The 12,746-nt window shown below is 35.9% G+C and overlaps 1 protein-coding gene across 3 annotated transcripts in view; it reads left to right on the top strand.

Annotated features, from left to right (window-relative positions):
* Nucleotides 1-11,757, top strand: part of ROBO1 (roundabout guidance receptor 1) — a 436,624-nt gene extending 424,867 nt beyond the window's left edge. For all 3 annotated transcript variants that reach the window (XM_006093709.3, XM_006093708.3, XM_014460003.2), the window contains 3 exons: nt 2,272-2,580; nt 8,345-8,541; nt 10,099-11,757. In XM_006093709.3, coding sequence (XP_006093771.1) covers nt 2,272-2,580; nt 8,345-8,541; nt 10,099-10,113 — 521 coding nt within the window. In that variant the 3' untranslated portion in view covers nt 10,114-11,757. The remainder of the gene's footprint in view (nt 1-2,271; nt 2,581-8,344; nt 8,542-10,098) is intronic.
* The last annotated feature ends 989 nt before the right edge of the window (nt 11,758-12,746 follow it).

Genomic DNA, 12,746 nt, shown 5'->3' with positions numbered 1-12,746 from the left:
CCCCTGGTGTCTGCGTCCATTGGTTATGCTTATTAAAAAAAATACCATTTCTAAAGTCATGAATTAAGAAAGAACATAACTATGCTGATAATTCCCAAATCTCTGTATCTCTGGTTTTGGCCTTTCTTGAAATTCAGATTTTATTGGACATCTCTATCTGTATACTTCAAAGGTTTCTCCTACTCACTCTTCTAAAATTGAACATACATTCCGGCCGGCATGGCTCAGTGGTTGAGCATCGACCTATGAACCAGGAGGTCAATGGTTCAATTCCCGGTCAGGGCACATGCCTGGGTTGCCGGCTCAATCCCCAGTGGGGGGCATGCAGTAGTTGGCCAATCAATGATTCTCTCTCATCATTGATGTTTCTCTCTCTCTCTCCCTCTTCCTTCCTCTCTGAAATCAATAAAAAATATTTTTTAAAAATAATAATATATATGTATATGTATGTGTGTGTATATATATACATATATATATATGTATATATATGGCTAATATGCTGTGTCCAACCATCCGACCAGTTGCTATGATGGACACTGACCACCAGGGGGCAGATGCTCAATGCAGCAGCTGCCAAGCTACAGTGACTTGGCAGCAGCAGTTCTCAGGTGACGCACCCTGAAACCAGAGAGGAGGGAGCCCAATTCCTTGTGGGGGCCACGTGATTTCACCTTCAGCCGTGGGTTATGTTGTTGCTGGGGCACTGTCAGCCCTGAATCTGGGTTTACTGCACACTTGCATTTGTGTTCCACACCCTGTATGACAGCAACTTTGCAGAGTGCCCTCTTGCACTCCAGGACCCCTGGGGGAATGTGGGAGAGCCGGTTTCTGCCCGACCCCTGCAGGCCAGGCCAAGGGACCCCACCTGCCGGAGGGACCCCGCTCACTCTGCCATGCTGGGGAGGGACCGCGGGAGGTTGGCTCCAGGGTGTGTCTGGCCCATCTCGCCCAGTCCCACCCCTCTGGCCACCTTCTAATAATTTCCTTTCAATGTACACAAATCTGTACACCAGGTCACTAGTAATAAAATAAAATGAAATTGAATTTACAGTGTTTCTTCATAAAACATCGCTTCCTCATCCCTGCATTATTTATCTTTAGTGATTGTTCTCTCATCCACCTAGTCAACTATGACAAAAACCCTAAAAGTCCTATAGGTTCTTTCCTTTCCCTTTCCTACTGTATTTGGTTGATTATTAAATAATATTGACTTTTCTTCCTTAATCTCTGTCAAAGACATCTGAACAGCCATCTGAATAGCCACTAATATAGTTCTATCCCCTGTTATTATTTTTATGAACTATTACGAACAACCTAATAGTCTACTGGATTCAAAATCCATCATCTACATTACAGCCAAAAACACCTAAAACTATAATCTCTTCATATTCTTCTAACTTGCCAACTATCATAAGGATACATATTTCTCCTCCCTAGAGTATACATAAGAGTTATTTTAAAAAATAATACCACTTAAATAAATTTTCTAAATTTCAAATTTTATACTTAAGTATCTTTTAATTGTATTTATAATATAAGAAATTGAATTATATATAATGTTCTATTATATATAACATTAACATATAGCTATAACTATAGATAGATGATATATAGATAGATAGATAGATGAAATTATTCTATATTTATTCCAGTGATTATTTGATTTAAAACCTATGGTTGCATATACAAAGTTAAGAGATTCCTATCAATGAATGGTGGATTATAAATATGTGATAGAATGAAACAGTATAAAGAACACTGAGCCAGAAATTAAGAATCTGCGGACATTAGTCCTGGTTCTGGTCACATCTACCTTTGAGGTTGGAAAATAATTTAACATCCATGTTGTTGAGTTTCCCTGTTCAAAATAAGAAAGGATTTAGGCTAGATTAGAGATAGCAAATACGCCTCAACTCAAGTGCCAACTTCAATCAATTTGAAGTGGTTGTCTGAAGGACTAAGGGTATGTATTTGGAATCAGCAACATTATGCAGAAATCAATTAGGAAGATCTGTAGTGGTTGGGAGGTTGGGTATATTACAGCATTTATGCCTATATTAGCTACCTTAATACTAGATAATCTATAAGCCTCAGCTCTGTGAATCAATATTTCTGTGCTAGATAAAAAGTACATTAAAATTGTTGGTCTTCTTATTCCTTGGTTGCCTTCAATTGTTCTAGTCCCAGATGAATGCAATTCCAATGATATTTCTAATATTTACTTATTTTATAAATGGCAGACTTTTACAGTATTTAAACATTTCTTTTTAGATCTTCCACCTCCTCCTGTGCCACCACCTGCTATAAAGTCACCCACTGTCCAATCCAAGGCACAGCTGGAAGTACGACCTGTCATGGTGCCAAAACTTCCCTGTATAGAAGCAAGAACAGACAGATCATCAGATAGAAAAGGAGGCAATTATAAGGGGAGGGAAGTATTGGATGGAAGACAAGTTGCTGAAATGCGAACAAATCCAGGTGAACCCAGAGAAGCACAGGAACAGCAAAATGATGGGAAAGGACGCGGAAACAAGGCAGCAAAACGGGACCTTCCACCAGCAAAGACTCATCTCATCCAAGGTACTGATTTATTTAAGCACCAAGCAAATATAGATTGAACACATATTTGCAAGGTATGCTGTTAGGTTCTCCAGGGCCATATGAAAAGCAGTAAGATTTAGAAAGTTGCTCTCTAATGGAGGAGATATGCATATACCCAAATAATTTTTAACAATTCATTCTAATACATTATACAAGACTTCCTTAGATGCCACTTGAGTTGTATTTCAAAAAAAGAAAACATGATTTCCACCGATTAAATAGGGAGAAGGGAAGAGCAAGTAAAGGAAATAGGTAGAAAAAAATATGGAAGTGTGAAATTGAATGTTTAGTGAGCACTCTTTTCCAGTTTGGCTGGAGAATAGGATATTGGGGCCAGAGACACATGGCAAAAGATAAAACTAGAAAGGTGGCTGGGCCAGATTGAGAAGGCCAGGAATACTGTGCTAAAGAGTTTGGGATATATAATATAGGCAGCAGTGAGCCAGCAAATAATGTTGAGTAATAAAATATATAATCAGATTTGTATTTTAGAAAAATAACTGGCAGCATGTTATAATTAAGGAAGAGACTATAATCAGGTAAATGAAAATATCAGAAAATTGAAAATACTCTAGATATAAAATATGAAAGTATTGAGTTAAATCAGTTGTGCAATAAAGAGGAGAGAACAGCCTACATAGGTATTTCAGAGATAGGCCCCATAGGACTTGGTGACTAATTGAATATAGAAAACTAAAATAAAATAATGGAGTGGAAAAAAAAGTTACTCAAGTGTTAATTAGATGGCCTGTAAGATTATTGGAACATAATTGTGTTAAGCAATGTAGACAAAACAGGGAAAATCATAGATGTGATGGGGAAAAAATTTCAGTTTTGAATAGAGTAAGATGCTGTCAAGAATACAGATATGGAAAAAAAATCAATAAGACTTTAGAGAACTAAGTTTAAAGATCAGGAGAAAGGTTACAACTAGAGAGAGGATGTTAGAACTATTACAAAGGTAAAAATTGCATGAATTACAGAGGCCACATTATCAACAGCGACATACTGGTTAATGTATAGTAATCAATTTTCTAGGAGGAAAACAAAGCAAAACCCTAATTTGTAGCCATATGCTTCTTTTGTGTAATTACTCCCAAAAAGGCTGGTTTCAAGCTACTTATATGAAATGGATGTGACGTTGGAAAGAGATGGGTACAATATACTCTGTGAGAATGTGCACACCAGTAGTCAGGGATGATCATATTTGACTAGTAGGCACAGGAACAAAATTCTATGATGCAAACTGAGAAGGACCCACTCAGATATAAAATAGATAAGGTACCCAAACTAGAGAGAATAATATCCTAGAAAGAATGGAAGAGGAAATTTTAAGATAGGAAGAAATATGAAATGCCACAAAAATAAAAGTGGAATGTGAATGGTGGCCCACGGTATAGGTAGGGGAGAATACAAAGATTTTGCAACACTTTGCTTATGTGTGACATTCAAAAGAACTATTTTCAGTGAAGTAGTCAGAATAAAACACAGACTGCAGGGGTGTGAAGTGAATGGAAATTGTGGAAGGGAGATGGTGAGCACAGGCTCTTTTTAGAAGGTTGGGGAGAGAAAAAAGGGTGGGGAAAGGGTTTGGCAGGAAGGCAGAATCTGTGAGAATGTTTTAGGGAAAGGTATGTGAACATTATTATAGACTAAGAATAAAAAAACATTTTAGAGGAAGGGATACAAGAAAAGGAAGGTTATTGATGAAGGAGTCAGGAAAAAGTGATAGGGAAATGAATCTTAAAAAGCTTAAAAGGGCACTTTACTGCTCTCTTTTAATAGATATATTTTGGTAAGATCAGACATCAATCTGTTGTTCTGTTTTTTATGGGCACCGGGCCATTAGCAACTTCCTTCCATATGGAGGACAGTTTCACTTTGTTCTGTGACAGAAACCTGAACTCTTGACCTAGGGCCAGACTTGGCAGTGAAGTGCTGAGTGAAGCTGTGCATTTCAGACAGATGTCTCTACTACATGTTCACAGAGTACTTGGTGACATCACCACAATATCAGTTTAAAACACTTAACTTTTTTTATCAGTTAAGCCAAAGATTATCTGAATTTTTGATTCATGGTAACTATACTCCAAGTTATGATTCATAAACGAAATGTCATGCTCTAAATTATTAGATTTGTATCTTTCCTGAAAGTATGGACCAATTTGCTGCTCGTAAACAAGCTCCCTCCCAAGTAGTTGGCTTTCTTCAGGAAATAATTCTGTAAACCCAGAAAGATCTTGGTGTATGCAGAATTAGAACAAAGGACTAAGTTATTTTTATCGATCTTCACAAATTCAATTAAGTTGTCCTCTATCTTGTAAAAATATTTCTAATGAAAGAACACTGGAACAATCACTCTACAAATAAGGAAGACTATTTCCATGGAAAGCACTGTTATATATGACCAGTTATTATTTTATATGTCTTGCTTTCCCAAAGTCTTATTTGAACCATAGACCTTTGTGTGTCGTCAAATTAATATTTCTATGCATTGCTATAATTATTTATAATGAAAGAGGCACCCTGATTTACATGTGTAACAAATGATTGTTTTTAATTAAAGAGAGTAGAATGTCTGGTCTTTTGGCGGACATTTACTCAATTGGTTCAATTTATTTTTACCTATATCAAACATCAACTGTGTTATTAAACATCATACTAGTCCTGAAATTTATATATAAGCATGAACCTTGACCTCAAGGATCTTATAATCAGAGAGGGAGACGGGTTATCTATAGATTCACAGATATATTCATAATTGGTATAATGTCCATGGTGTCATGATACTTAATAGTCCAGAGAGGGGACAATTATCCCAATCTTTTGGGAAATGTAAAGAAAAACTTCTTGATCTTTCCTGGTAGAAATGACACATAGCTGAGTGTTCGGGATGGGTGGAATTTAGCTTGGGTGAGAAGAGTGGATAGAGTGTTCAGGCAGAGAAAGTCAGCATGAAAAGCTTTGAGGTACAGCTCTGGCCAGGTGGCTCAGTTGGTTGGAGCATAATCCTGTATGCCAAAAGGTTGCAGATTTAATTCCCAGTCAGGGCTCATACCTGGGTTGTGGGTTCAATCCCAGGTCAGGACAGCCAATCAATGTGCCTCTCTCACATCTCTCTCTCTCTTCCTCCCTCTCTCTAAAATCAATAAAAACTCATCCTTGGGTAAAAGAAAATATAAAAAAAGAGAGAAAAGCTTTGAGGTACATTGAGGAGACTATAAGAAATTCAGTACCACTAGATAGTAAAGGTGAAACTCTTGAGGTAAATGTAAGCTTAAGTCATAGAGATCCTGCAGTTCTTGTAAGAAAATGGTGGCTTAATGAAAATGGTTTAGAAGGGAATAACTCAAAGGGCAGAGACTTGTTAAGAGATATTTACAATTCCTGGACAGGAGATGTAGAGAATATAAACCAGGCTATGAGAACAGGGATCATTGAAAGAGAAAATTCAAGATACTTTTTAGAGTTAAAAATCAGCCTCACTTGTTATATGCTGGAATGTGTGGAATTGTCCATTTAAGGTTATTGGAAGGAAGAGAAAAAGTCTAAAATAATTCCATTTTTTTGTTGTTTTTGATGTCTTAATGATTAGTGATGTTATTAGCTAAGCTTGAGAATACAGAGGAAGAATAAATCTCAGGGGAGTGAGCATGATGAAATTAATGTTGGATGTGTTGAGTCTGAGGGACACTCAAGAGGAAATGTTCAATTGACCTGGCTGTAGGAGCCTAAAATTCAGAGCATAGTTCACAGGTTGGAAATATAAATGAATGATTCATCATAATAAATAGTAGTTAAAGCCACTCACCTGTTCACTCAAAACTACTTATTGAAGACCTGTTATATGTCAAGCTGATAGTATATCAGTACAAAATCAGATAAAAATACCCACTCTCATGACAGTTATATTCCAGAAGAGGTTATAGTCTGTGAGAATGGATGAAATCATCCAGAGTGGGAATATGTATATGAACAAATACTGGGCTAAAAGTAGAAATCTGCAGGGCATCAATATGTAAGAGGCACTGCATAAGAAAAACCCACAGAAGTCTGGCCAAGAAGGAAGGAGGACCATAAGCTAAGAGAGTAGTAATGTTTAAATTGATAGTGGTTTCCAGATTAAGGCCAGAGAAGAATGAAGCATGGTTAGCATTATCGAAGTCAACAGTGACTTTTCTGTCTCATTGTAGTAATGTGGGCATGGGTAGATTTCCCTGGAATACAGAGTGAATGGGAATTGCATCTACCAATAGAGTTCAAGTTACTTTTCAAGAAGCTTTGCTGAGCAATGACGAAAGAGGTATTAATTTCCCCTTAAGCACACAAGCTTAAGGGGAAAATTTTTAGCAAGAGAAGGCTTTTATCATATTGTAGTTTGTCAAAAACTAAAGTCAATAGAGGTAAAGAGGTTGCTGAATAGGGACAAAGGTGAAGGTTATAGGAGACCAAGTGCTATGAAGTTAAGTTGCAGAAGAAGTGGTCCTCATGGACTGTGAAACCTCAGTGAGTCAGAAGTGTGTTTCGGGAGTGAAAGTTGTGATGCATAGAATGGAAGGAGAAAGGTGGCATTAAGGAGCCTAACAGGCTCCATAAGGATATGGTTTGGCTTTCACCAGAAGAGAATGTTTTTATACAATGAGTTAGAGCTGGTGCTAGTGAGCTACAGGCAAGCCATCCTCCTTTCCGTAGAGAGAACTTCGGTGGAAACCAGATTTCATTCATACCATGTGGTCAACAGAGGAAGTACTTGGGGAAGGAAAGCAAAACTACGTGTAGAAGAGTTGTTTTTTTTTTTATGTGTTTGGTGTCCAAAGGGTAGAGTGGACAGGCTTTGGAGCGAAGTGAGTGGTTAGAGGATGCATCAACAGAACTAGAAACAGATTTAAAGGAGTATGGAGATAGACATTCAGGAGACGTCAGTTAACTGGAGTGACTTGTTTGGGTTTTTTTTTTTTAATTTCTTTATTGATTAAGGTATTACATATGTGTCCTTACCCCCCCCCCATTCCCCCCCCCGCCACTCATGCCCTCACTCCCCTGTTGTCTGTGTCCATTGGTTAGGCTTATATGCATGCATACAAGTCCTTTGGTTGATCTCTCCCCCTTACCCCCACCCTCCCCTACCTTCCCTCTGAGATTTGATGGTCTGATCAATGCTTCTCTGTCTCTGGATCTGTTTTTGTTCATCAGTTTATGTTGTTCATTATAGTCCACAAATGAGTGAGATCATGTGATATTTATCTGGAGTGGCTTGTTTTTTGAAGTTAGAGGAGACTGGGTGTTGTTTCTATTAAGAGCCCTAGAATAATTCTTCAGAGTTTACATAGGTATTTTACTGTCTCTTCTGTTTTCAAATGAATACTAAAAGCTCCTGAGGGTATTTTTAGAAAAATGAAAACTAAAGCCTGAAACAACCCGAGATCACATGGTGAAATATAGAACTGGAAACCAAATTTGACTCCAGGTTTGGTTTACTTCTTTAAAGATGTTGTTCTCAAGTGATTTTGAGGTGGACAAGAGCTTTTGAGTGGAATCCAACCCCTACTAAGAAAACAGCAAGATTTGTTATTTTCATTTACAAAATCCGGTGCTGACTTATTCGTTATTGTTATAAAATGTTTTTAGTTAGTCCTCAAAAACATTGATGCTTCCCCATTCAGAATTATAGACATGAGTGATACATTATAGAACAAAGATGTACAATGACTTTTATATGCACTTGTCATATTTCATTACACAGAGGATATTCTACCTTACTGTAGACCTACTTTTCCGACATCCAATAATCCCAGAGATCCTAGTTCTTCAAGCTCAATGTCATCAAGGGGATCAGGAAGCAGACAAAGAGAACAAGCAAATGTAGGTCGAAGAAATATTGCAGAAATGCAAGTTCTTGGAGGATATGAAAGAGGAGGAGATAATAATGAAGAATTAGAGGTATCTATAACTTTTTTTCATCTCTCAACATTAGACTAGTTATTATGTCAGCCTTAAAGTCAGGAGCATCTATCAGTCTATAGAAATGTTATTTTTTATCACAAACCATATCAGTGATGCCAGAAACTGTAATTCTGAAAAAAATAATTATTTTTTTGAAATGCATTCTAAAGTTTTAAACGGTAATAATAGTTTCCTTTTAGATCTAGTGTTCATATTCATCTACAGGTATTCAGATAAGAAATTTACATGGCAAGCATGTTCTTAGGAAATAAGAACTATTGATCTAAAAATAATTATAATTCATAGTATTGTAGTAAGTTATAAAAACCCAGTAAGGTGACAGTTATATGATGTGAGTGAGGGTATTCTGCCTGTGTTATCTACCACCCTAGTGATAACTCGGGTCAATCCAGCTGATTTGGCCCACTATTTTTCACCTTCAGTCCTGACACTGACTTTTCCATGTGGAAGGGAACATTTCTTGAGTCAAAGATATACTTTTTTGTTGGAATCTATAAATAGGTATCAGACAGAGTTGGCAATCTTATAATATTTAAAATCACCTCCCATTTTAAGATTGTGTTTCCTCCATTTCATAAGAAAGCAAGTTGAGGACAAATTTTTTTTTTTTTTGCAGATATAGTTGACCCTTGAACAACAGGGCAATTAGGGACTTCGAACCCTCCTGCCCATGCAGTGAACAAATTCATGTGTAACTTTTGATCCCCTCAAAAATTAGCTACTAATAGCCTATTGTTGACTGGAAGCCTTACCAATAGCATGGACGGTCAATTAACTCATATTTTGTATGCCATATATAAGTTAGACTTTTAGAATAAATTAAGCTGGAGAAAATAAAATGTTATTAAGAAAATCATAAGGATGAGAAAATACCTTTACAGTATTTATTGAAAAAAAATCTGTGTATAGATAGACCCACACAGCTCATACCCATGTTGCTCAAGGGTCAACTGTATATTTAATCACAAGTATATTGTTAAAGGAGTGTTAAACTGTAACTTCAAATAATACAAGATTAAAATTATAAGTAATTATATTTGATTAAATTTCTCATCATGCACAATGTAGTTGGATTTTGAGGTTTAGAATAAGAATACTTTCCTCCTGCAAATACTGTTATAGAAGTTGCTATTCAAGTATTGTATTGTTTTTTAGTTTTTTAAAGAAGAGCCCTTTTGTGGGATGAATATAGATGAGTATATAGATGACTCCAATATTTAAAACCAGTAAAAGTTTAGCTGTAATGCTAAGTTGGGATAGGAGGAGTAGAGAACTCAGCCTACTACTGCTCCTCTCTCCCCAGCACCACACCCGCAACACAGAGACACTGTGTGGAACGCAGTTGGTACTTGTTACAGAACTATTGGATTTGCTTTCAAAACCAATTAAAGTTGACAAATGAATCGGTTGCCATGAGCTCTTTCCAATGTATGCTAGTGAAAGAATGAAAAACAAAAACCATAAGAATAAAACCATGTAAATATAATACTCTAAGATTTATTTTCAAACTTAAAAAGAACTTATCTCTTACAGGAAACTGAAAGCTGAAGACAACCAGAGAGGCTTGTGGGATCTAATGTGAAAATTGTCACTCAAGATGCCTCATGTCTGATGACACATGACGCCAGATAAAATGTTCAGTGCAATCAGAGTGTACAAATTGTCCTCTTACTGGAATACCATTTTTAAAACTTTTACTGGGGTTTTATTGTTGTTGTTTGATCCCTATCTCTATGAGGAACCACCCTAGTCCTCTCACTGTTGGAACAAACCATTACACTTACTTCCAGCAAGGGAAGTATTTGAATTCTTGCTTCCATCATCAGCCAGCAGAAGGGAACAGAATAGTTCTTCTGCATTTTGCCCCTGAGATATGGCATTGCACTGCTTATATACCAAGCCAATTTATAGCAAAATATTGATCAAAGATACAAAGTTGATTAATCAACCTCATGCCAAGGGCTCTGAAGATATAATCTTTCTATAACCAACTGCTAATGCAAATTAAAACATACTTCATTGTCACGTGATTTTAAAATCAGTCTTTCATACCACCCTTTCCTGGGAGAAAATAAAAATATAGCAAATGCAGAACAACCACAATTAATTTGAATGGGGTAGAAACATTGTAAATATATTCTCTTTGCAACCCCTGGTGATACTTTTTTTTCACTTCATTTCAATCACTGAAGTATATTCTTATTGGAAATGTTTGTCTTTTCGATAAGTAGGGGGAAGCCAGTTGGATCTCTGGTTGTCTAGTCATTGTCATAAGTAAGCCTAGCAAAAACCTTACTCTATTTTTCAATCAAAAACCGATTAAAACTGCATATTACAAACAAATGGATGTTTTTAATGACCAATTGAATAAGAACATCCCTATCTTAACTGGCCTAAATTTCTTCTGGTAGTGTCAGTTCAACTTTCAGAAGTGCCACTTAAGGAAGTCTGATTTTTGTTTTTGTAATGCACTGTTTTTTAAACTTTTTTTTTTTGGTTTTAAAAGCACAATCACTAAACTTTATTTGTAAACCATTGTAACTATTAACCTTTTTTGTCTTATTGAAAAAAAAATGTTGAGAAGCGTTTTTAACCTGTTTTGTTAATGCTCTATGTTTGTATTTGGAATATTTGAATGATGACAGATGGTGAAGTAACGTGCGTACTTTATTGTGGGCCATAAACCCAGTGGTTCTTACTTTTCCTGGACTTAAGGAAAAAGAGATTTAAGTTTGTTGTGGCCAATGCTGAAACTTACAAGATTTCCTTATAAGCTCAGATAGAGGCATTATGTGCTTTGATTTGCCAAATGATGCCCTCTGACTGTATGGTCCCTTTTTGTCATTATATAAATTTTATTGACTTTATAATTGGTGCTATTTGAAGAAAAAAATGTACACTTATTCCTACACAGGTATCAGGCCTGACCCACTGGAAAACAAAGCCAAACAAAACGGAGCCACACACACAAAAAAGCTGGTATTCACCAAAAACTAAATGTGTTCACTTAGATAATTGAAAAGTTACATAGAAAGGGTGTGCAGTACTAAGGGAACAATCCATGTGATTAATGTTTTCATTATGTTCATGTAAGAAGCCTCTTATTTTTAGCCATAATTTTGCATACTGAAAATCCAGTAATCAAAAAAGTAATTTTGTCACATTATTTATTAAAAATGTTCTCAAATACATCATTCTTTCTTGTGTTGATTTCTTTTTTTCATTGTGTGATCAAATTATTCCATTTAATCACGAGGTGTGCTGTCTTAACATTTCACTACTATATTATCAGATCGTTAAACATTCTGTTTTATGAACAACCAGGTTTTTGTTTTTTTTATAGTAAGGAAAAATGCTCCTTTTCTCCAATGAATTTAAAGATGTAAGATAAATGAAAACCTAAAAGTCATTTGATCAGAGAGGAAGGTTTTACTATTAAGGTTGTTCTGAAATATTTATGTAGGTGTATCTGAATTTCAGTTAACCTATTTCTGAAATAGGATTTGACTACGATAAATCAGATTTGTAAAGTTTGAGCCATTTGTGTCCTGTCAACAAGTAAATTATATAACTACAAAATATTTATCAGTAACTATCTGCTTTCTTGTTACAAATTCATGGGACATTTTACAATGCAATACTTATCACATTATTGTTCATTAAAGTCAGCCTATTCGAGTATTCAGCTTTGGGTGCTGGAGATGGGCACCATGTCTTGGAAGTGCCAAGAGCAATAGAACCTAGTGAACATTTTTTTCCTATGACATATACATTGACAATTTTTGTGTTGATCACGATTTGAAAATCTAGGAAAATTTTTAAAAGGGGGATTTAATCTGAAATATAATTTCACAAGAATGAAGTAATCACCAGCATTTACTTAGAAATGAACAGACCTATCAGTAAAAAAAATCAGCTTTCAAGTATTTCAAGCAAAAAATTCATGGGACATGTTTAATGACCTAATTTTTCTGTTTCCCTTGATGAGTTGAACATATATAAATTATAGTATGTGTTATGCATAAAAATTATGTACATCAGAGGGCCTGGCTTTGAGTCTGTTTTGTCACAAGCTATGTTTCCTTGGACATGTCACTTGACCTCTAAGTCTCAGGTACTTCACCTGTAAATTTAATAATACCTACCTCATGGAGCTATTGTCATGATTTAGTGCATTAATG

This window comes from Myotis lucifugus, unplaced genomic scaffold, assembly GCF_000147115.1.
Source record: "Myotis lucifugus unplaced genomic scaffold, Myoluc2.0 scaffold_120, whole genome shotgun sequence".
Classification (NCBI taxonomy): Eukaryota; Metazoa; Chordata; class Mammalia; order Chiroptera; family Vespertilionidae; genus Myotis; species Myotis lucifugus.
The sequence above is the reverse complement of the archived record's forward strand: the minus strand, read 5'-3'. Positions and strand labels throughout refer to the sequence as shown.